Here is a 25,973-nt window from a genome sequence, read left to right on the forward strand (position 1 = left end):
GCTTTGACTCTTATTGGAGTGGATGCCGTTCTTTCTTTTTACGCCCCCCTGGGGGGGTTACACCTGGGTGGTTGCAACTTGTGTTGTTGTACTTGGGTGTTAGATTGTTTAAGGGTATGAATGTGGGGTGTTTGTTGTATGACTGTTGAGACTTGGAGCCGGGTGTATGGGGTTTGTATGTGTTTGCTTGGGGGTTTTACATTACATTACATTACATTAGGGACTTCTGTTCCGCCTACCCCTTGCAGTTCAAGGCGGATTACAAAAGAGCTAACTGGACATTTCCAGTGAAGTTACAACAGTATTGGTTGTTTTTGTTTTTGTTTTTTTTTTGGTTACAAGGGAGGAGAGGTAGCTGGATTAATTCCGGAAGAACTTGCAAATTGGATATTAAATTGACTGTACGTTACTGTGTGATATAACAAATAGATTACAGTTAGAGTACAAATAAGATTACGTTACATTTCAGGGATCTGAATACTTGGTTGGTGTTTTGGGGAGGAAGAGATTATTTAAGTGGATATTTTGGGGGAGAATTTATCTAGGAGGAGGGGGAAGGGTTGGGTTAAGATATCTGGATAAATTTTTTGAAAAGTAGAGTTTTGATTTCTTTTCGAAAAGTTTTGAAGTCGCCCGTTGCCGTCAACAGGTTGGAGATGGAGTGGTTAAGTTTTGCTGCTTGCGTCGCCAGAAGGTTATCAAACATATTTTTGCGCTGAGTGCCCTTGAGTGGAGGGAAGGCAAAAGAGTTCGGAGTTCTTCTTTGTCTTGAGGTGAGGATCTGGTTTAGGCAGTTGTTTAGATAGGGGGGGAGCCGTTTAATGCTTTGAATAATAGACAGTAGAATTTGAATTGAATTCGTGCTTGCATAGGTAGCCAGTGAGAGTCTAGGAAGGCAGTTGTATTATGATCATATTTTCTCAGGGAGTACATCAGTCTGAGGGCAGTGTTTTGTATAGTCTGAAGTTGTTTTATCATGTTGGCAGGACAAGGTATATAGAGGGAATTGCAATAGTCCAGTAGACCTAAGACTAGGGATTGGACAATTAGCCTGAATTGTGCTGGGTCGAAGAATTTTCTTATTTTACGTAGATTTCTCATAATTAAAAAAGCTTTCTGGGATGTTTTATTGATTTGGGACTGCATTTGCTACTTAAAATTGTTAATTGTGTTGTGCATCCAGCCATAGGGTTTCTGTGCTATGAATCACCTGTTATGGTTTTCACTTGTGGTTTTATCTGGCTGTTGTATTTTTCTGCGCTTTCTTCATACTGGCTGTGTGTGCCCTTTACAATTGCTAATAAAGATATTGATAAAAAAAACAATAATAAATAACAAAGCCTCCAACTTCTCTCTGACTGGAGCCGAAAGACTCAGCAGATCTTGACCAAAGTACAGCTCACCATCCAGCCGAGGATCAGAAGGGGAAGTACACAATTTGGCAAAGAAGTCATGAAGTACCAAGTTGATGTCTCTATCAGTATGTATGACCCCAGACCCCCCCAGCCGTGAGTGTGGCAATACAGGCACTTCCCTGATGGTGCTGCACCAATTTAGCTAAGCGTTTACTGCTTTTATTAGCAAAGCGAAAAAGATGAAACTTATAATGCTCCATGGACCGCTACGCCTGCTGATGCAATAGGCAGGAGTGAACAACCTTTTGGCTTCCCTGGGCCGCATTGGATGAAAAAAATGTTTCTGGGGCCGTACAAACGATGCAGCAAGACAGAGAGAGCTGGCAAGACGGTAAACACCCGGGGGCAGCAGAGGAAAACACCGCATCGCCCTCGACCAGGGCCGCACAAAATACTTCACGGGACCGCAGGTTGGATACCCCTGCAATATGGCATTAAGCGAACTTTGGGCTTCCAATAACCGAGCCCGATCGGCAAGAGCATGCCTATGACCATACCACCGACACAGAGAAGAGACCAGGTGTTCCAAGTGAAGCATCTCCAGCTGACACGTCTTACACTGGAAACTAACATAGGAAATAATTTCTCCCCGAAGCACTGCCTTAGCTGTTTCCCAGGCCAATGATGGCGTATCAAAATGAACAATATTAGTCTCCTGGAAAATGTGCCATTGGGCCATGAGATGAGCATGAAACTTACTATCATTGTAAAGATAACTGGGGAAGCACCACCCACGAGGCGCCTCCTGGATCCGATGTAATCTCCACTCCATTCCCACCCACGTATGATCTGAAATTTCAATAGAGCCTATATTAGAATCTGTAAGCTCGGAGATGAAAGAGCGCAAATGCAATATATAATCAATTCAAGACAAGGACGCATGCGCCCTTGAGACATGGGTAAAATCTTTCTCCAAGGGATGTAAGGCTCTCCAGGTGTCCACCAAATCTAACAAGTCACAGAGGATGGCAATTCCAGTGGTAGGTTTTTGGGATTCCCTCCCTACTCCTTTCGAGCGATCCCAAGAGGGATCAGCCACTTCATTAAAGTCATCACCCAGAACCAAAGGAGTATCCCCATAGACCTGCAAAAGATCAGCCAGGTGGTGAAAGAACCCCGCTCCAGGATTATTAGGTGCGTAAATGTTGCACAAAATAAATGGCTTAGAGTTCAGGCTAACAGAGGCTTTAATATACCTACCCACAGAGTCCCTGACAGTGTCATGTAGCTCAAATTGTAGATGCTTACCCACCAAGATGGTGTGACCAGGCAGACACAAGGCCTGCCAAGGTCCCAGCTAAGCTTAGGAATAAAGTAAAAGTAAAATCCCGGAAGGAAAATGCTAGGATTTCCCAGGATGATAATGTGGGGGATAATGCCAGTGGCCACCAGGAGGAGCCAGATTTATCTGAAGATGAAGGGAGTGAGTTTTGTCCAAGTCAACACCAGGGGAGCTCAAGAGGTCCCTGGAGTTCTGCTGACACACTCAGAACAGGGCACGCCCCTAGAGTAGATAAGCCAGCAGTGGCATTCAAACCAGCAAGCCGGTTAGGGAGGGAGTTTAGGTCTTGTCTCCATAAAGCTTCACCTAGGGAAAACAGGAGTAACAGCCCTATACCGATGGAACTGGCTGAAGCTGGGCAAGCAGAAGATTTACTACTCCCAAAGGAAGAGCCTATGGACTGCCAAGAGACTTGTGCTGACTGTGATTCCAATTATCTTGAACCAATGCAGGTGGACTTGGCTTTAATCCACAAACAGTGAGTGTGGTTCTTTTGGAACTGTTTGTGTTCTGTTCTTGTTTTTTCTTGAATGTTGTTTTGGAAGGAAGCTAGGAGTGTGTGGGGAGAGGTTTTGCTGCCACCTTGGGAGGGAATTTTTGAAAGCCTATCTGAAGGCAAAACCTGGTTCACTCTCCTATTCCTGGCAGACAGATATGTTTGTCAGAGGCTTTCCTTTATTTCATTTAATGATTGGAAATTGAGGAAACTTAAATGCTGAACTTTATTTTGATGGAATAAAATACCTGTTTTGGAGCAGGCACTACTAGCTCTACAAAGAGCTGGATCCCCAGAGCCATTGGGACCTGATAAGCAGGGGAAGAAAGTTGAGACTTCATTATGGACTACTTTAGTTTCTTGCCCTTTTTGGCAGTTTTGTTTTTGTTCTCTTTAATGCTATAAGAAGCCCTAACTGATGTTACAAAGTTGGAGGAAGTACTTACCTGCCTTAACGAATCAAGTAAAAATAACTATTTTTCTAAACAACCCTATGATTGAGGCTTTATTTTTGTTTGAATTAATTGTGAGTTCGGTTGAAAAGTCCAGTCCTGCAGGGTGGCTCCATGTCGGGTCACACGCTAATGCACAGTTTGTTGTAGCCATCAAAATTACTGCAGAGCCCTGCCCTGGGCTATAGTGGTGGCCACAATGGCGACTCCTGTTTTTTTCCCCTGAGCAGGAGAGTCCAAGACCTCACTAACCCACCAGGTACGCAACTTGGCATGTTCTGCCAGTCAAGTGCGTCTCCTGTATAAAGGCTACATCAGCTTGATTTCATCGTAGCTGTCGGAGTATCTTCTGTCTCTTAATAGGGGAATGAATACCCCCCATTCCAAGAAATCAACTTAAGGGACATAGAAGTGGACCAATACAGTGAACAAAGTGATAAAAGATCTGTCCAAGATAGAGAGGGGAGGTGTCCCAGCGTGCTCCCCCCTCTGAAGTCTAACCATGTGGAAGCCAGGACCAGTAACCCTACAATACCCAAACCCCCAATCTCCCCGGACCCCTCTCTAACCCCACCCGTCCCTCCCACTCCCCAAAAATCCCAAGCCCCTAGGTCCCCAATTTCTCAAAGCACCACACTTATTGGACTAATTTTAATACAATTTTTACTAGCTTTTGGAGACCAAATACCCTTCTTCAGGTAGTGGCATACTAAGTGTTAAAAAATGTCAGCCCTGTATGTCACATACCCTAGGTACATCACTGACCAAAAATACTTGAATGTAAAGCATGATCATATTGTTAACCTACTCAATAGCTGATGTAAATGCCCACATGTAGGACATTCATAAATTACAATATTGTATTATTTGTATGCCTACCTGTGCATCCCATCCATGCTGTGCCCAGACTCCAGCCATGTGCATGTCCACTGGCAAAGTACATACCATGATGAATACTTTTTCACTATACAAGGCCACTTACACACATAAATGGCTAGAATGTCACTATTTATATTTCTTGATGCCTACAGCTAGTCGGGTGCTTATAGAATTACCCCCCACCCCACCCCACCCCAATAAAAAAGCCTGTGTACTTCAACAATATTTACTCAATACAAACTATTCATGTAAAATATTGTTCAAAAAATTAAAAGCTTCAAATTCCAAATTCTCCAAGTCAAACCTCATGTTATAACACTGTTTTAACTCACTTATTGTAGGTAACTTCTCTTTTCAAATCCTACTGTCATCTTAATGTCAGATAATACATCTACTTTATACAGTATAAAAAAATCTTAAGCCCCACCAATATTTTCTCTTTAACCAATCAAATTTTAAAAATACACCAGTCAATATTCAGCTGCTGGTTGTCAGCAATTTTTTTAAATGCTGACCACCAACCAAGCAAATTAGGCCCAAATATTCAATGGTGAGCCATGTCTGGGCACCAACATTGAATATCTGGGGCCATTAGGGCATGTGCTGATTGGAGGCTTTTATGCAAGTCCCAGCTGAACCCACATAAGGGGAAGTAGATGCTTCCATCCTGCCAATTCTGATACCCATCCTCCCACCTGCTGTCCCTCTCACCACAGAGGAATCTCTTCAGCAAGAACCTACCCCTGTAGCCCCTTCAGGCCTAGGTTTAAGATTGATGATGATATAGGTGTCCAGCAGGCAGGAATGATGCCCACTGTCTCCTGCCCCTCAGCAGTTCTAGACTCAAAATGGCCACTGTGACCTCTACTGGTAGTCTTCTGATAAGAAAACACAATTAGGCATATTGTGGTTTAAAATGTTTACAAAAGTCTATGACACTGAAGACTTCAGAAGTGATAGGTTTCTGTCCCTGGAGGTTTGTAGCTATTATTCAAAAGAAATAGATTTTTTTCTAACCAAGACCCTCCTCCCTCCCACAAAAAAAATCATTTTGATCAATATTAAAATGTGTTAATGATGGCTTGCTTTTTCAGAATAACTGACCCATATTCATGTTCTCAAGATTCTACTTCTCACCTATAAAATTAAACACTACCATATCCCAGCCTTTATAGACAAATATTTAATCTCCTACGCCGCAACCCGTACTCTACACTCAAATTATCAAGATTTGCTGCTTGTCCCTTCCATTTGAGAAATTTTTTAGGAAACCACTAGAAAGTCCATCTTCTCTGTTATGGCACCTTCACCCTTGCTCTGGAAGGTCTTCCCATGCATATAAAACAAGAGGAGCATTATAAAAAATAATGTCTAAGTCCCCTTTTGGCCTATGTCCCTAAACCAGATATGTCAAACTCTGGCCCACGGGGTACTGAAATTTGGCCCGCCAGACAATTTCCAATTTCCCCTAAAGTTGGCCTGCCGGTACAAGCGCTACATCATTTGTAGATTCATGCCACATCATCTGTAGGTTCACGTGGTCTGCAGAAGATTGCTGGTTGGCAGTAGCGACCCTAGCAAGCTGCCGTAGCCTCAGCTGCACATTCCCTCTGGCATGGTCCCGCCCCTCCTCTGACGTATGGGACCGCGTTAGAGGTATCATATTAAATAAGCTTGTCATATTTCATGTGCTCCCACCATTAGTTAAGCACAAATTTTTTCATCATTTACCCCAAAGTAAACTAATAATTTTGCAATATTAAATAATGCACTTATCTGAGCTCAGTTAACAATCCCGATACTGGTGTTTCAGAAACAGCACAGCTTTGACTTTTTTTTATTTATTTTGTTTGCATCACAAAGCTGGCATGGGGTTGGACAGGTTGTAACCCTATACTTCTACTAAGACTAAGGGTTCTGTTTATTTAGGTGCGCATTTAGTGCGCGCTAAATCGGTTAGCGTACCTTAATAAAAGGACTCCTAAATATCTTTTAAAAAAAATTTGGCCCGCAACTAAGCCTTTTTTTCAGATTTTGGCCCCTTTTGTGATTGAGTTTGACACCCCTGCCCTAAACACTGAAAGTAGGGAGCAGGAAAATGTCCATTCTCAAACAAAACGTCCAAAATGAGTTTGTTTTTTTTAGAATGATCTACCTCTACGTTCAGAACTGCTGTGAACCGGCAGGAGAGATGCCCAATCTCTCCTGCCGGCACCCCCCCCTGACAAACCTGAATACCGGCAGGAGGGAGCCCAGGCCCTTCTGCAAAAGGCGCACCTCCTCTGAATACTGGCAGGAAGGATCCCAAGCCCACCTGCCCCCACCCCCCGTGAAACCCCGAACGCCCCCCCCCCCACTACCCCGACACCCCCTACCCCGAACACCCGGACATTAAAGTTAGACAGACGTACGGGTCCCCTGTCTGTCTGGCCGGACCGCCATCCTCAGAATGGCAGGCCTGCTCCTTCCCGGAGCATTGCATAGGAGGAGCCTTTGGCACCTGGGGCAACCAGAATTGGGCCAGTTGCCTAAGGCCCCTCATATGGGTGGGGCTTTAGGCACATGGGCCAACCAAATCCTTGGGGGGTGGGGGGTGCCGGCAGGAGAGATTGGGCATCTCTCCTGTCTGTTTGCGGCAGTTTGGGGGTGATTAGACATCTCTCCTGTCGGTTCACGGTAGTTCAGGGGCCGGCAGAGAGATTAGGCATCTCTCCTGCCGCAATCATTGTGGTGGGGGGTGGACAGGTTGCCTGGGCTGGAACTTATACTTGTTTTGACTTGGTCTAAGTCAAAATGTATAAGGACCATCTGGCAACCTGTCAACCCTTTTTGGTTATGACTGCCAAATGACTAACCCCCTCTGCACTAGCAGTTTTTAGCGCAGAGAGCCATGCTGAATGATCCGCGCTGCTCCCGATGCTCATAGGAACTCTATGAGCGTCGGAAGCAGCGCGAGCCATTCATCGCGGCTCCCTGCACTAGAAACTGCTAGCGTGGTTTCGTAGAAGAGGGGTTAAGCCTAGGTCGGCCCACCTTCCGCCCTTTCCCCTCCTCCAAAAATGCCTCTTTTCGCTCTAGGCCTTCAGAGGCACGATAAAGGCCTAAGCTGGTGTTAGATATGTCTAAAACCAACTTTGATTATCGGTACTTGGACGATTTGTCTTTTTGATCGTCCAAGTACCGATTTAGGCCACTTTTTTAACTTTTTTAAAAATTCTATGATGAGCCCCCAAGAGTCTTCTCTTACATTATTCAGGACAAAACTCAAAACTTTTCTATTCAAGGACACTTACAATACCTAATCTTGGAGCCCTTCTCTTCTCCCTGGAATAATATCTAATTCAGGTTTTCAACACCAAATGCATCTTTTGAAGCGAATTATCTCCTTATGTTCTATCCACCTCCCTCCATTTTTTTATATTTTATTTTAACTAGATATATTTTTTTACTACCCCTGTCATGTTATTCTTGTATGGTATCTGTAACTCCCCCGCTACCATCTTCCACATTTATTTGTCATAATTGTCACGGTTGCTACTTTTATTTCTGTTTTTTACATATTTTTATTGATTGTAAACCGTCTAGATAAATTTTGGTAGACGGTATATCAAAGAAATAATAAACTTGGAAACTGCTTATGTGTCACCCATACTTCTAAAAGGTGTTTTATGGCCATCTCTTTTATTGATTTTCCTCTCCTTCAAAATATGATTTAAAAGCAGGTTATTCCTTTTAGAAGCCAGTATTTGAAAATTTAGGTTGTGTTCTTTACGGAGACAATTCTTTTTTAATCTTGTCATGTGATGGAGGCACTATACCTGTAAAGAGCAAAGCTGCAGGCGATCCATGCTCTTTAGCACACAGTTCCCGCATTCGGGCATCACCTTTTCACAGGAAACTACTTCGCGCTCACCCCAACCCCACCCCACCCCCCTCCACCCACGCGCTGAAGCACTCGGGCAGTTTTAAAGCGCGCGCTCGCTCACTGCCAACCGCTGTGGCGTATGGAATAAATAGCTCCAGGGACCTTGCAACAGATAAACTGGGCTGCATTCATTATTTCTAGCTTTCCTGCATCGCCGCGGATATTTTTTGCCGTTTCCAGCTGAAGGTTCTGTTTAGTTGGGGGATTTCTCCCCTTCCTTTTTCTTAGACCAACAGAATGCGATTTATTTTCTTTTCAGTCGGTTGTTTTCGATGTTTTCTGAGTATTTCTTTCGAAATAGACTACTGAAAACAGATAATTAACAGCATCTTTTTGCAGCAGGGGCATTGTGAACGCCTGGAAAAATATGACAGCTGCAAAGTTGTCGAAATCCAGAGCGGTCTGTTAGGCTTAGCTTACCTGAAACTTTTATTTCTTAAGAAGTCCTCTTAGAAAGTTACTGTAAATCATATATAGGAAATATTAATTTGCATCTTACTTAAAATATTAATGTTTAAACTGTGCTAAACAGGAATAATATGGAAGTGAAGAAATAACTGAACGTAATATAAATTACTTTTCTTTTTCTAGGTTGCCGATATTTTGTCAGTATGTCTCTCCTGGCTCAAGCATTTTTCGTTTTAGGTAGGTACAAACAAACTCTGGGTAACGTTTTGCTTCTGTTTGTAAGTTACAACCTTACTTTTACAAAAAAAAAAAAAAAAAAGAAGAAGAACCTTTGGTTACAAAAGATTTGTACATGTATTATAGCAGATACTTTCAACCATAAAACATACACCATACGAACAGAAGAACATCCTGCTAAATTTATTTTATTTTTGATTGCTTCCTAGGCATCTTTGTATCGAACGATCCAGTGGCAGGATCTAATGGCTTTAGTGAGTTGTACTAACCTCATAATGTATTCTGGTCGTATAAGCATGGAGTGAAATTCTTATGCATTTATAAATATTTGTGAAATCCACTTGTTATGGGTTTTTATTAAATTTAGAACTACTCATCTTTCCAATTTTATTTTTTTATCCAAAAGCATTTGCTTCTAATGACTGTATATTATTTATATTTAATGCTGTGATGTGTAATTGAAGACATCCATAATGCTATCTAAGCCTCAGTAATTTTATATCATTTACGGTATCTTTTATTTATATTAGTTGATAATTTCTTTTCTTATGTAAGTAGTGTGATCATAATTTGGTGTTATTAATTGTGGAATTATATAGTAGATAAGTAGATTATTATTGATTCTTCAATTACAATGGATAAACACATTAATTTAGGCAGGAAAAAACTTTTTAAATATCTTGGTCTGCCAAGACAAATTAGGTTTGTTTATCACAATCAAAGTTGTATGTGGTGGATCTTTTTCAACTGAATTAATAGGTGTATGAATATAAAAATTTCAACAATGAAAAAAACTCAAAAGGGAATACAGCATAAATTACTATGAACAAAAATGAAGTGTGTCAATATAAAAATTGCCATACTGGGTCAGACCAAAGGTCCATCTTGCCCAGTATCCTATTTCCAACAGTAGCCAAATCAGGTCGTAAGTTCCTGCCAGAATCCAAAAAAAGTAGCAAGATTTCATGTTCTTTACTCCCAGGAATAAGCAATGGCTTTCCCCAGGTCTACCTTAATAAAGTTTATGGACCCTTTTTTCAGGTCTTGGTTTGAGCTTTTCTTAAATCCAACTATGCAACTGCTTTTATTATATCCTCTGACAATAATGTCAAGAGCTTATATACCTATTCAATGAAAATATATTTTCTTCAATTTGTTTTAAATATACTTCTTGGGGAGTCACGTGATGCCATCTTGGTGAACGGACGTGCGTGAGAGGAGCTCCCGGGCCCGCTCTTGTTTTTTTGCTCCGTTGGCAGCTTTATCGGCGGTGCTCTGACTAACCTGCCTTTTCGTTCTGTTTGGTTGGGGGATAGGGTTGTTTCGCTCTCCGTGTGGGGTGTTATGGCCTCCAAAGTGACCCACAAAGATCGGGACAAGCCTCGCGCAGCTGAATCTAAGATGGCAGAGTCGGTCCTCGTGTCTCCGCCTTCACCGTGCTTGGAATGGGTGGCTGATATGATTACGGAGGTGCGAGTGGCAACTCAGGACACCCTCACCTCTCAGCTCCAAAAGCTCTCCGACAAATTAGATGGCTTAGCCATTTGAGAATGGAGTTTGGCACTTTTCATCAGAGGGTGTCCGCGTTGGAGGATTCTGCCGTTCGCACGCAGGAGGCCCAGACGGCGGTGACTGCTAAAATTCAACAGCTGGAGCATGGAGGACCTGGATAATCGCTCCCGACGCAGCAATTTGCAGCTCGTTGGTATCCCTGAATCTGTGGCGGATGGCCAGCTGCACTCGTTCCTGTAATCCTGGTTGGTCCAGTCTCTTCAGCTCTCTTCAACTGCGGGGCCCCTCAGGATTGAGCGGGCACATCGCTTGGTTATGCGTCGCCCGGATGCTGCCCGTCCTAGGGTGGTGATCTTTAAGGTGCTGAACTATGCCCACAAAGTGAAGATCCTGAGGGCTATTCAGGCGAAGGGCCCCTTGTCATATAACAATCAGAAAGTTCTATGTTTCCAGGACTTCTCGGTTTAATTGGCTGCCTGGAGGAAGGAGTTTGCAGAGGTTTGCCGTCAACTCCATGCGCTGCACATCCAGTTTGCGCTTCTCTACCCTGCACATCTCAAAGTTCAACATGAGAGTCGGTCTCATTTTTTTGACTCGGCGTCCGCTGCCTTGGCCTTCGTGCAACGCCTGGCAGGTGCTGCTCCGGGACCATGATCTTGCTGATTTTCCTTGTTCCAGGTTCTTGGGCTTTTCCTGACTGGAGATCATGCTATTCCGCTGTGGCTATGGCTCTCGGGGAGCCTAGGGGCCTTGCTGCTGGCGGCTGGTGGAGAGGTCCTGTTGGATGCCTTGTAGTTGGTTGCTTTTCTTCTGCCAGTTCCCTATCCAAGGACCCCATCTGACTTCTGGCTATGTTTCTGCCGACATAGTCCGGCAAGATGTTGGACTTCCTTGCTCTGTTCTTCATGTGTGTGGATTTTGGTTTCTTGCCATTGTGTGTTTATTTATTCTTGCCTCCTGTTTTGTGCTTACTGGCATTTCTCTAAATTTTCCTGCTCCACTGGGGTTAGCTGGGTTCTGGTTTGGTGTAGTTGCTTCCTTTCCTTCCTTTTTTTTTTTTTCTCTCTGCCCTTTTTATGTTAGGCTGGAGTTTTTGCCTGGCGGGAAAGTGCTTGTTTTCCATGGAGGTTGGAGGGTGGGCTCGGGAGGGCCTTTCAGCGGGACTCATTTCTGGATTTTCCCAGTTCACTGCATGGGACCTTGGGGCGTGGGGGTTTCGAAGGAGGAGGGGGTGGGAGGGTATTGGGTGGACTGGGGTGGGGGTAGTGGGGAGGTTTGGGTTGGGGAAAGTGTATGTATGGTTGTGAATGGGTATGCTTGGTTGTGCGCATGGGACCGTCGCCGCTATGGGGATAATTCCACTGGAGTAAATAGGGCGCTCCTGATGGCCTCGCAACTGGCATTGAGGGAACTTCTCCATGACCGGGCTATGAAATCTTTTGGCTTATTATAAATATCAACTGTATTTGCTTGCTAATAAGAGCAGGAAGTTGTTGGCTAACCTAATTTGGCGTGCTAAGGGATTTTCCCCTATTCTGCAACTTTGTACGGCTGCTGGGGGGCTGGTCCATAAGGATGAAGATTTGGCGGCAGTATTTCAACATTACTTTCAGGAGTTGTACGTGTTGTACTTAGTAGATAAGGACAAGTTGTTCACCCTCTCCAAGGTAGGGAGAACGAGAGGGCACTCTCTAAAATTGAAAGAGGATAGATTCCGTACGAACATAAGGAAGTTCTTCTTCACCCAGAGAGTGATAGAAAACTGGAACACTCTTCCAGAGTCTGTCATAGGGGAGAACACCCTCCAGGGATTCAAGACAAAGTTAGATGGGTTCTTAGTGAACTGGAACGTATGCATGTAGGGCTGGTCTCGGGGCACTGGTCTTTGACCTGGGGGCCAACGCATGAGCGGACTGCTGGGCACGATGGACCACTAGTCTAACCCAGCAGCGGCAATTCTTATGTTCTTATGTTGTTCTTAGGAATCTGGAAGATGTACTAAGTCAAATTGACAAGTTAAAAAGTGATATATCAACTGGACTAGGTGGTTCTTATGTTGTTCTTATGAATCTGGAAGATGTACTAAGTCAAATTGACAAGTTAAAAAATGATATATCGACTGGACTAGGTGGTACACATCCCAAGGTACTGAAAAAACTCAGACATGCCTAGGCCCGAAATTGTGAGGGGGGCCCACTCACCGTCACCTTTCCAATTTTTTAATTTTTAACAGCTATGACAGCAAGACCGGGCCCCCCTCCGATGACAGCATGATCGGACCTCCCCTCCCCTGCTTCGATGACAGCAAGATCGGGGGCCCCCTCCCCCTGATGACAGCAAGATCGGGCCTCCCCTCCCTCCAATGACAGCAAGATCGGGCCTCCCCTCCCTCCAATGACAGCAAGATCGGGCCTCCCCTCCCTCCAATGACAGCAAGATCGGGCCTCCCCTCCCTCCAATGACAGCAAGATCGGGCCTCCCCTCCCTCCAATGACAGCAAGATCGGGCTTCCCTCCCCAATGACAGCAAGATCGGGCCTCCCCACCCCTGCTCCGATGACAGCAAGATCAGGCCCCCCTCCCCCAGATGACAGCAAGATCGAGTCTCCTCTCCCCCAATTACAACAAGATTGGGCCCCACCACGGCATTGACAGCAAGATCAGCCTCAGCACCTGCAAGCGGTGCTCAGCCCAAAGTTCCTCTCTGACGCAGCTTCCTGTTTTCGCCTGGGCAGTTCACATCAGAGGGAAGTGTAGGGCTGAACACAGCTTGCAGGTGCTGTGGCTGATTTTGCTACTCGTTAGCTATACGAGCGTTCTTTGTCAATGAGATGGAAGCGGGAGCCTCTGCAGCAGGTGAGTGCCGTGGGAGGGGCGGCTCCGGGATGCAGTGGCGTACCAAGGGGGGGCAGGGAGGGCGGTCCGCCCCGGGTGCACGGCTTGGGGGGTGCACAGCCGGCCAGGTCCAGGTCCTCCTGCCCTTCCTTTCCTCCGGTCCGCGCCGCTGCAATCTTACCTCCCTGCTGCTGCTGCTAATCGCCGACAAGAAGTCTTGTTACTAAAGTCTTGTTACTAAAATCATGGTTTTCGTACAGATGGGGGGGTGTCAAAAATGATGGGCCCCGGGTGTCACATATTCTAGGTACGCCACTGCCGGTATGCGTGAAGAGGGAGTTCCGGGGTGGGGGGTGTTTGCTGCAGGTGTTGGGCGCAGTGGGGAAGAAGAAGCTGGAGAGGAGTGTGGGCTGCAAGCACCCCAAGATGCTGAGGGGGAGAAGTGGAGGAGCAGAGGTTGGAAGGAACAAGAGAAGGTGATACAGGCCGCAAACCCTCCAAAGAATAAGGAATAATGTAAGTGGTGACCCGCATGAAGGTGAGGGGAAGGGAGGGAGATTGGCCTGGGGTGGAGGCTCAGAGTGGGAGAGAGAGAGAGAGAGAGAGAGAGAGAAAGGGGCAGTTGGGCAGATGATGGAAGTGGGGAGAAGGGAGAGAGAGAAGAGGGCTGACAGATGTCAGTTGAGAGGGGAGAGCAGATGCTGAATGGAAATGAGAAAGAGAACACATACTGGATGGAAGGAGAGGAGAAAGAAAAAGGCATAAGCTGGATGGGGGAAGAATTGAGTTAGTGAGATAGTGGAGGGGTGAAGGAAAGGGGTGGCAATCTGTGGGTAGGCACAGTGAAAAGAGGGAAACTGAGGACTGAATAGTAAGAGAGAATTTAATTTAGACAGAAGAAGAAAATAGAGAAGAGAGAGATTCCAGAGCATGGGGGGAAAGGGGGAAGGAGACAGAAATATCAGATCTGAGTGGAGGAGATGAGAAGAGAGAGGGAAATGGAAGGAGAGAGATGCCAGACCATGAGGGGAACAGAGGGAAGAAGATGGATGCCAGACCAAGGGGGAGGGCAGGAGGAGAAATGGAAAGATGGAAGGGGGTTGGCAGACAGTTTCTGGAAGGGCAGACAGTGGATGGAAGGAAGAAAATGACAAGATGAGGAAAGCAGAAACTGTTAGGTCCCATCAACTCGTGCTCTAGTCCTAGTCCATTATTAGATAAATATTGATGAAGAGCAAAGAACACCAAAACCCTCTATACCTTTGCTTCATCGACTACAGCAAAGCTATTGACTGTGTGGATTACAATAAACTATGGAGAACTCTAGTGCAAATGGGAATACCCAAATTCAGCTGATAGAGAGCCTATATGAAAATCAAGACGATAAAGGTAGAAAAAAAAATTATATTTTTTAATTTTTTTGTTATAGGATAAAGTAGTATTGTAGCTGTGTTGATAAATGTTTATAAATAGAAAATGGAAATACAGTGATCGTTTTATTGGACTAATTTTAATACATCTTTGACTAACTTTTAGAGGCCAAATTCTCCGTGCTCAGGTCAGGATAGAATACAGTAGCAGCAGTTTACTTTACTGACCTAAGGAAAGAGGGCTTGACTTCTGAAACCTAATTAAAAAATGTCTTAGTCCAATAAAATGATATCTTATTTTCAATTTTTTTTTTTTAATTGTTAATTTGTAAAGTTATTTGAATCTCCTTATTGTCTGCTGATCTTCTTTTGTTCCACGTTGAATTCTTTGGTGGATCGCTTACCTTGTTGTTTTGTTACAAATTAGCATACATGGAGTGTAACGTACCAGAGGAGTTACAGATTTGGTTCTTTATACATATGGGTTAAAATTGGATGGCAAAGTGAGGCAGTTGAAACGAGTTGCAAACTTGGTTATTAATATAGACTTATGTTTTGGATAGTATTACTGCTTAACAATGCATTTGAACACTTTTTTATACATACTAGTCTTTAAGCCCGTTTAATTAACGGGTGCTAGAATAGATGTGTCTGTCTGCCTGTATTTCTTTATCTCTCTGTCCTTGGCCGATGTCTGTGTCCTTCTGTCTTCCCATCCCCCCCCCGAGCAAAGCTGTCTGTCCCCAGCACACACCTCCCCCCCAAAGCAGCCCCCTTTCCCTTTCCCTAACTGTCTCTCCATGGCCCTCTTCTGTCTTCCCCCCTGAGCAAAGCTGTCTGTCCCCAGCACATCTCCCCCCCAAAGCAGCCCCCTTTCCCTCTCCCTATCTCTCCATGGCCCCTTCTGTCTCCCCCCAGCACACCCCTCCCCCCAAAGCAGCCCCCTTTCCCTCTCCCTGTCTCTCCATGGCTCCTTCTGTCTTCCCCCCAGAGCAAAGCTGTTTGCCCCAAGCACACCCCTCCCCCCCAAAGCAGCCCCCTTTCCCTCTCCCTGTCTCTCCATGGCCCCTTCTGTCTTCCCCCCAGAGCAAAGCTGTCTGTCCCCAGCACACCTCCCCCCAAAAGCAGCCCTTATCCCTCTCCCTATCTCTCCATGGCCCCTTCTGTCTTCCCCCCAGAGCAAAGCTGTTTGCCCCAAGCACACCTCTCCCCCCAAAGCAGCCCCCTTTCCCTCTCCCTATCTCTCCATGGCCCCTTCTATCTCCTCCCAGAGCAAAGCTGTCTGTCCCCAGCACACCTCCCCCCAAAGCAGCCCCTATCCCTCTCCCTATCTCTCCATGGCCCCTTCTGTCTTCCCCCCAGAGCAAAGCTGTTTGCCCCAAGCACACCTCTCCCCCCAAAGCAGCCCCCTTTCCCTCTCCCTATCTCTCCATGGCCCCTTCTATCTCCTCCCAGAGCAAAGCTGTCTGTCCCCAGCACACCTCCACCCCCAAAGCAGCCCCTTTCCCTCTCCCTATCTCTCCATGGCCCCTTCTGTCTTCCCCCCCAGAGCAAAGCTGTTTGCCCCAAGCACACCCCTCCCCCCAAAGCAGCCCCCTTTCTCTCTCCCTGTCTCTCCTTGGCCCCTTCTGTCTTCCCCCCAGAGCAAAGCTGTCTGTCCCCAGCACACCTCTGCCCCAAAGCAGCCCCCTTTCCCTCACCATATCTCTCCATGGCCCCTTCTGTCTCCCCCAGCACACCCCTCCCCCCAAAGCAGCCCCCTTTCCCTTTCCCTCTCCCCCTGGCCCCCGGTATTGATCCCCTTCTTACCCTCCCTCCATCCTGGTGTCTTCTGGCCTGCTCCTCTTCAAAGCAGCCTGCGATCGTAGAGGCCAGCTTTAGCGAACCTCGCAGGCCGCTCTCCAACTTGGTAGCATGTTCCCTCTGACGTGATCCTGTGCGTCAGAGGGAACGTGCTACTGAGGTTGGAGAGCGGCCTGCGAGGTTCTTTAAAGCTGGCCTCTACGATCGCTGGCTGCTCTGAAGAGGAGGATCAGCGGTGGCAGTGGCGAGTGAGGGCGGGACAGGCTGCTCTGAAGAGGAGGATCAGCGGCAGCGGCGAATGAGGGCGGGAGGTGTGTTCCCTGCCGAGGATGCGGGCAGGGAGAGAGCTTGCCTGCGCTTCCAAATGGTGAGTGAGGACGGGAGGAGGGGAGTGGCCAGAATGTTCCCTGCCGCCGGGTTCTAAAATGGAACACGGCCACGGATCACACACCACAGCGGCAGGGAACACGAAACCCTAAGTGCGCATGCGCGCTTAGGGTTTTATTATATAGGATGGAAAGGGTTCAGAGTTAAAGTCCTGGGCAATTAGGTGGGAAGGGAAGGAAGGGGTGATTTGTTCAGAGATGTTTGGGGCTTGTATAGAACTAAAACTGTACACTGGCACTGGTATAGTAATCTTTGTTTTGAATTTTATAATAAAAGAAAAAAAGAAATACGAGTGGAAATAAAGAAGTAAATAATAAAATAGGTAAATAAATGGGGGTTGGATGTGTGCGTGGCATAGGTGTGGGCAGGGCAGAGCTAGGGGGCCCAGTGTACTTGTGTGCCTAGGGGCCCTCAAAGAATTAATCCTGCCCTGGCAGCTAGGGCTTTTCAGCTTGGAGAAAAATGGCTCAGGGGTGATATGATAGAGGTCTATAAAATACTGAGTGGAATGGAAAGGGTTGTGTTCACACTTTCCAAAAATACTAGGACTAGGGAGTATGTGATTAAGTTACTAAGTAAATTTAAAATAAACCGGAGAAAATATTTCTACACACAACGTTTAATTTATGTTAAACTCTGGAATTCGTTGCCGGAGAATGTGGTGAAATCAGCTTGGTGAGGTTTATAAAAGGCTTGGATAATTTCCTAAAAGAAAAGTCCATAGACCATTATTGAGATGACTTGGGGAAATCTACTGCTTATTCCTAGGATAAGCAGCATAAAAACTGTTTTACTACTTGGGATCTAGCTAGGTACTTGGGACCTGCATTGGCCACTGTTGGAAACAGGATACTGGGCTTGATAGACCTCTAGTCTGTCCCAGTATGGCAATTCTTATATTCTTATAGAGATGTCTAAATACCTATGTTGCATAAAATAGGCATGATGCCAGTCTCAATTGAAAGGAAACCAGGGTGAGAGGTCATGGGATGAAGATAAGAAGTGATAGGAAATACTTTTTTACAGAAAGGGTAGCAGATGTGTGGAATAGTATCTCAGTAGAGGTGGTGGAGACAAAGACTAAATTCAAGAAAGTTGTGGGACAGGCACATGGGATCTCATCTGGAGAGGAAAAAATAGTGGATGCTGTGGATGGGCATACTGTATGGGCCATTTGGCCTTTATCTGCCATCTATGGACTGAAGGTCAACTTTTCAATAGTTATAACACATCACATTTTCTATTTATAACTATACGTAAGCTTGTCCATAAGCCCCACAATCACACACGATAATGAAAACAACTACACCATAATAGCAGTAAACAAATTTATCTTAATAGTTGTTTTTGTCCTCCAAATAACTCAAAAATACGAAAGATGAAGTCCAGTGTAAAAGGTCTGATCCATTGAAGTGCTCCATTTTGATTCCTTCTTCAGGGATCCATAAATGTGCTGCACTTGTCCAATAAAATAAAAATTGGAAAGAAACACAGAGTCCCTGTGAGGAAGTAGATGGTAGAGTAATGAGCACTTCCTCATTGAAGGTATACTTTTGTGGCCTAACAGCAGGTCCTGAGTCAGAGGGAAGAAATCTTAAATGCCCTGGGTGAGTGTAGAACCAATGAGGTTCTGAAGCAAGAGGCTTCCCAGGGTGAGACCCCAAGGCAAGAGGTCTCTGGAAGGGGAGGTCTTGAGGGCAAGGATTCTCCAAGTCTCAGTATGGCTTGTTGGCTGCCATACTTGGGGAAGTGGAGTGGCCTTCAGTAGATATTGCTTGGCTGAATTTGTGTGAAGAAGAGATTCCAGTAAGTTAGATGTTCCGTGGAACCTAAGTTTAAAAATTCTGAGAAGTGACTGTTTCAATCTGTGACAAGTTACAGGGACAAGTTACAGGGGCCCTGATTCATGAGGGAAACAGTATATAGTAAAGTGTGAAACCTGTCGAGGACAGAGAATAAGTACTGCATTTTAGAGACTTTGTTGAGATTGCAGAACCTGTCAAGAAAAAAGCCTATTTATTTCTCTTTTTTGTGCAGAAATAAAGTTTTCCTTTTGACCTGCTGTTTGTATTTTATGAGCAGCCCAGTCCCTCCGGTCACTCACATGATCACAGTCCCATATCAAACAGATCTATATGATAGAATTCCATTCAATAAAATCATTCAAGTCCCATTCAGAAGTGGCCCCCAATTGAAAAATCCAATACTGTTCATGCTCAATGAGCCGTTGTGCCCTAACTCTGCCTCTGACAGCCCCTAACCCTGCACTGAGGAATTGTCTCAAAGGAAATGTCCCATTAGCCATTGGAATTGGCAAGGATGCCTAAATTATCTAGGCATACCATCTGGGACTTAGGCATACCATCAAGGGAAAAAGGTTTAGCAGATTAAATGTTGCTATACTGTACAAACAGAGGTTGGGAAGAATTTTTCTTGCATACACAGGTGATACCAACATGATACCGATCTTTTTTAAAATGAAAATTCTCAATGCATTTTTTCCATTAAACTAAAAGAATTGAATTGGATTGTTCATTTGAGAGGTTCATGAGATTTTGTTGGATGATCTTAATGGGTGCTTTTTCCTCTCTCTTTGTTTCTCTCTCTGTCAAGTAGTTACTCCCATCACATGTTTTACCAGAGGTATTGACATGAGGAAGGAGATAATAGATATTCTCTGTCCAGCAAACTGCACTGTGGAGCAGTTCTCCATCTATGGGAACTTGGTGTATGCAACTCCCTCCAGTATCTGTGGAGCTGCTGTTCATAGGTAAGCCAAAGTTCTGTGACTCAAGAGAAGGAAGTGAAGATACCTGTACAATGGAAATGTATTTTTTGTGACAATTATGCAGGGAACTTTAGAGGAAACAAACTGTCCACATTGGTGCAAACCCTTTGGGTGGGTTAGAATAGGTTTTTGGTATAGTCACTTTAGATATACTGTATAGACTTTAGATTACTGTAACATCCTTTATTTGTCAATCTGTAAATAAAGAAAAACATCAAGAGGTTGCAAGTTATTCAAAATACCGCTGTTCATTTGATATTCAGTCTGAAAAAATTCAACCATGTGACAAAATATTACAAAAAATTGCACTGGCTGCCAATTGAGGTGAGAATATTGTTTAAGTTTGGTTGTATATTTTTTAAGTCTTTTCATGGACTTTTACCTAGTTATTTTCTTGACCACTTTGAATTTGTTAAAAGAAAATGCCCTACATGGGGTCACAGATATTTGACTTTCTATCTATTAAGGGATGTGTTTACAAATGATTCTTTGACAGAATTCTATCTTATCAGGAGGTATATGGGATAAATATCTTGGTAATTTTATATTAAGTTCTAAAACCTATCTGACATTTAGAAACTTGTTGAAAAACATACTTGTTTGGCAAATTTTTAAATTCAATTTGAATGTCAAGTATCTTTATTATGTAAACCACACAGAACTGAGAGGTAGCTGCGGCATACAAGCATATTGTTTTGTTATGTTATTAGTTCTTTCAGGCTACAGTGTTCTCCCCAAAGAATTTTTCCAGCTGGGTGGCATGAAAAAGTAGCCGGGTGGGGTGGGATAGAGAAATTTGGTGGTAGGGAAAATTAAGGGCTCCTTTTACAAAGGTGCACTAGCGCTTTTAGCACACGCACTGGATTAGTGCGTACTACCCGAAAAACTACCACCTGCTCAAGAGGAGGCGGTAGCGGCTAGCGCGTGCTATTCCACGCGTTAAGGCCCTAACGCACCTTTGTAAAAGGAGCCCTAAATGTGTACTATTTTTATTAGTTAATTATTATTATTTTCCAGTGCTCAATATGACTTCCTTTTTTAAGGTTTGATACTTGTGCCAGAATATTTTTACTAAATTTAAGAATTATCCAATTCTAGAAGTGAATAATCAGATATGCGCCCCCTTTCAAATGGTATAGAGGTTTAAAAAAGGGAAATGCGTTAATGAAGTCATTAGGTTCAATCTAGCCATTTATTTCTGCATGAATTTAAACAACTAAAAAAAAAAAAAGATAAATATATCTTATCCAGTCATACAAGAAATGGCTCTACAGTACCTCTAATAATGTTTTGATCACTAGGTTCCTTCCTGAGGTCTCACTGGGGATATGAAATAGATGCGATCCCCACATAATTTATGGAGAGGTGTTACTGAGCCTTGAAGGAGACCTGTGTGATTGCACTACAGCAAAATAAAAAAGTAGCAGATAAAGATCAAAGTGAGAGTTAGGGCAAAACAGTTTAGGTAAAGATGCAGGTAATAATTAGCAATGTATTGAAATATTTTATTTTTATTTGCTTATAATGTTATTTGAAAGCTGCTTAATGTTAATACAACTTTAATTTAATTGTGTGTGTGGGGGGGGCGACAACACCTAAGTCAACAGTAAAGTTAGAATAGGGTCATTAAATCCAGTGGCGTACCTAGTATATATGACAGCCAGTGCTGATCACTTTTTAACAACCCCCTCCTCTATATAAAAAAGATATTTTTAGTAATAATCCATGAGTCACACAACAAGGGTGCACCTAGGAAAAGGCAGCATCTTAAACACAGCAATGAGCACTAGAACACATGCATTGTAAAACAACAAGCCAGATCCTGTACAGTTAATTAATCCTGTACAATCGATGCTAACAGAAAGCCATGTCCTTTTCATACACACAGAACACAGATACACCCTCGCCCAATATGGAATAATCACAAACTAAAAATATAAATTTGTAGACAAAAGTTAAACTAAACCAAGAAACCAGACTCTGCATACAATGCAACACCACAGAAACATTGACACGTCCCCTAATACTTTGCAAAATATAAAGACAGTAGATGTACATTTGAAAAAAACTGCTACATAACAATCACCACTTTACAAATTAACAAATAGAAATAAAACAAATAATGAGAAATAAGAAAATACCATTTTATTGGACTAATCCATTTTTCAATTAGCTTTCAGAGGCCAAATCTTTCTTCAAGACAGTACAGTATACTGCTGTTATGGTATCCTTTCCTGACCTGAGGAAAGGGGTTTAGTCCCCAAAAAATTGCCTTATTTCTATTTCCTATTTATAAACTTTAATAAATACAGTTACAATACTATTTGATTCTATGTAAAGCAACAAAAAATATTTTTTTCTACCTTTTGTTGTTCCGGCTTTAATCATCTTTTCTCCGCTCTCTTCTTTCTATTCAGCATTTATCCTCGCTCCCTTCCATGCAACATCTGTCCTCTCTCTTTGCCCTTCCACCCAGCCTCTGCCCTCTCTCTCTCTTTCTCTCTACCCCTTCCATCTACTGTCCACCCTCTCTGCCCTTTCCATCCAGTGTCCGCCCTCTCTCTGTTCCATAAGGCATCTTCCCTCTTTCTATGTCCCTTCAATAAACTGTATATCCTGTGCCCTTTCTCTCCTTTGTACATGATTCATTTCAGCTTCACCCCCTCTCCATTTTTTTATCTCCACCCCCTCCCCTATGCTCTGGCATATCTCTCTTCTCCTTTCCTTCCTTCCCACTCCACCCCATAGTCTGGCATCTCTATCTATCTCCTTCCTTTCTCTCCTTCCTTCCTTTTACCTGGTCTGGCATCTGTCTCCTCTCCCTCCCCCATATGCCCTGACATCTCTCCCCCCCTCCATGATCTGGTAGCTCCTTTCCTTTCCCTCCCTCCCATGGTCTTGCCATCTCTTTCCTCTCCTCTCCCTTCCCTGGTCATTCTTCTCCCCTCTCCCCAATTGGGTGCAGCAGCAGCACTTCTCTTCCCCCTCCCCAATTTGGTGCAGCAGCTTTTCTCTTCCCCCTCACCCCCTGAAAAATTGAGTGCAGCAGCAGCATTTCTCTTCCCCCTCCCCCCCCCAAAAAAAATGGGTGCAGTGGCAGAATATTTCTCTTCCCCTTCTCCCCATTGGGTGCAGCAGCAGCATTTCTCTTCCCCCCTCCTCCCCAATTGGATGCAGCAGCATTTCTCTTCCCCCTCCCCCCATTGGGTGCAGCAGCAGCAATTCCATCCCCCCATTGGGTGCAGCAGCATTTTTCTTCCCCCTTCCCCCCCAATTGGGTGCAGCAGCAGCATTTTTCTTCTCCCTACCCCCAATTGGGTGCAGCAGCATTCCTCTTCCCATCCCTCCCATCTTACACACCCGTCGGCAGAGTTGCTAGGCAAGTTGTAAGCTTCCCTCCTTTCTTCCATAGGTCAGCAAAGGAGGGAAGCTTACAACTTGCTGCTCTTGCTTGCATCAGGCCTTCCTTGTTGCCGGGTCCTGCCTTTGTGGAAACAGAAAGTAGGCAGGACCTGGCAGCAAGGAAGGACCGAAGCAAGTAAAAGCAGTTGTAAGCTTCCCTCTGTCGCTGACCTGTCTCCCTTAGCTTCCCTTCATCGCTGACCTTAGCCTGTAGCGAGCTCATGCTCCGGGGCTCTAATGTGTGCATGCCAGCTTCCCTTCTTTCCCCCCCCCCGGTACGTAATTTCTGGTTTCGGAGGGAAGAGAAGGGAAGCCGGCATGCACACTATAGAGCCCCAAAGCATGAGTTCACTATGGGATAAGGCAAGAAATCTCCAAGCCAGTGAGAGGGGTTTTTGGTTTTTTTTTTTTAAAATGTTGAGCGGCGGCGGCAGCAGCAGGATTCACGATCGGATGACAGCCGGGCGGTCATCTAAATTATCTGGGCGGAGCACCCGGCTAAAAGACCTTAGGGAGAACACTGGGATATCAAAAATTGAATTTATAAGTGTTTTCACAGCACAAGTACTATTATTGTGTACTTTTTCAGTTCAGTGAAATATATAGATTTGTGTAGCTGATGTATAGCATGCACAAAAAAATTACAAAAAATAAAGCAAAGGTTCCAATGTAGGCAAGGGAAGGAGTGAAAAAGTTCTAGAGGAAGTATTATGTTTTTCCAGTTTTATTCAATAAACATCCAGCCAGATTTCAAAAAGATTTATCCATGTAGCAGTTGCTGCTATTGGCATAAAGCCTCTATCTGTTAATTTACAGGGCTACTAAACATTTAGGGCCAGATTCTGTATAGGATGCCTACATTAGGTGTTACTGGGTGCCCTAATTGAGGATGGCTATCGACACTAAACTTCAGAATCTGCATACAACTTTAATTGGCCTAATTGGTGTGGTAATTGATCATGCCAGTTTTCATCCAATAAAAAAAAAGAAAATGACCATTTAAAAGTTTGGCTCTGAACTCTTAGAATGCCTAGTGGAGCTTATTTGGAGGTGCCCTACGATATCTAACTATGCTTATCTGAAAAGTAGGTGTTTTTAGAAGTGGAGAAAGCACAGTTATTTACCGTAACAGGTATAATCCAGGGATAGCAGGCAGATATTCTCACATGTGGGTAACGTCATCCAATGTTAATTCCTCATAATCCCGTACGTTCACTCAGATCATCCTCTCAATACTTACTAGCTATACCTTCCCTGAAAACAATAGGTACAAGAAGATCAGATATGTTTTCTGTTATGGGCCCACAATGGTGAAACTCTCTGCCACAACATATTAAAAATGAAAAAGATCTTCTTTCTTTTAAAAAATCCTTTTTTTTTTTTTTTTAAATCTTTATTCCTTTTTATTTCTTTCAACAAGTGTACAGTATTATTACAATTAATTTACATAACACACTTGGCATTCTTAAACAATATTATTATACATGTTTTTATTCCCCCCCCCACCTCCCACCCTTTTCCATATCAATAAAATATTCCTTCCAAATTTATATATAATTATACATCCCTTTTTGATAATACAATTAATCTGACATGAAATCTGTCCCTCCCCCCATCCTTCTTCCTCAAACACTTTAAACATTTTATTATACCCAGTAATGCACAACAATAAATATCCCATCCTATTATATATATCTCCTTATTTTTCATAACAACATCTTTCCAATATTTTTCCCTCCCTATCCCTCCCATCCCATTTCTATATATTATCCCCTAAGGAAAAAGAATAAACTTTACTCGTTATAATATTCAATTAATGGCCTCCACACTTCTTGAAATCTTTTAAAATACCCCCTCTGTATCGCAAAAAATCTTTCCATCTTATACATATGACAAACTGAGTTCCACCAAAAATTACAATTCAATCTAGAACAGTCTTTCCAATTAGTTGTTATCTGTTGAATTCCCACTTCCGTAAGAATCAACAATAATTTATTGTTTGCTGCAGATATTTGGCATTTGGCCCTCATACACATTCCAAAAATCACTGTGTCATAGGATAAAGCCACATGACTCTCCATCAACATATTAACTTGATCCCATATTGATATCCAAAATGCCTGAATACATGGACAATAAAATAAAAGATGGTCTAGAGTTCCAACTTCAATTTTACAATGCCAGCATCTATTAGACTTAGAGCAATCTAATTTTTGTAATCTAGTAGGGGTCCAGAATGCTCTATGCAACAAAAAGAACCATGTTTGCCTAATAGATGCTGACATCGTACCTTTAATTCTCCAAGACCAAATACGTGGCCATTGAGATGCATTAATCTGATGCTTAATCTCAATGCTCCAAATATCTCTTAATCCATTTTTAGGCTTCTTATTCAAATAATTAGATATAATTTTATACCACTTTGCGGCCTGGTGACCCAGAAAATCTGCCTGGAAACATAAGAATTCTAAGCTGTAATGATCATTTAAAGATTTCCATTCAGGGAACCCCACCTGAATAGCCTGCTTTAATTGCAACCACTTATAACTTTGTTTTTTATTCAGACCATATTTATGTTGCAATTGTGAAAATTCAAGCATCTTATCATTATCATTTACTTCCGTTAATGATCTTATACCTGCTTTAATCCAATCTTTCCAGACAACCTTAAACCCGCCTATTTGTATCTTGGAGTTTACCCAAATAGTCTGTTGTTTCGATTTTAAAATAGAATCAGTAGTTAATTTGTCTACAAACCTTAATGTTTTCCAAGTATCCATTTC

The 25,973-nt window shown here is 43.7% G+C and overlaps 1 protein-coding gene across 3 annotated transcripts in view; it reads left to right on the top strand.

Annotated features, from left to right (window-relative positions):
* The first annotated feature begins 3,096 nt into the window (after positions 1–3,096).
* COCH (cochlin) overlaps positions 3,097–25,973 on the top strand; it is a 179,234-nt gene continuing 156,357 nt past the window's right edge. For 2 of the 3 annotated variants that reach the window (XM_033953041.1, XM_033953043.1), the window contains exons 1-4: positions 8,531–8,635; positions 9,041–9,094; positions 9,304–9,348; positions 19,617–19,770. In XM_033953041.1, coding sequence (XP_033808932.1) covers positions 9,061–9,094; positions 9,304–9,348; positions 19,617–19,770 — 233 coding nt within the window. In that variant the 5' untranslated portion in view covers positions 8,531–8,635; positions 9,041–9,060. Of the gene's footprint in view, positions 3,176–8,530; positions 8,636–9,040; positions 9,095–9,303; positions 9,349–19,616; positions 19,771–25,973 lie in introns of those variants that run through there. The other variant, XM_033953042.1, reaches the window with a different exon arrangement.

Source organism: Geotrypetes seraphini, chromosome 7 (genome assembly GCF_902459505.1).
Source record: "Geotrypetes seraphini chromosome 7, aGeoSer1.1, whole genome shotgun sequence".
In the NCBI taxonomy this organism is placed as follows: Eukaryota; Metazoa; Chordata; class Amphibia; order Gymnophiona; family Dermophiidae; genus Geotrypetes; species Geotrypetes seraphini.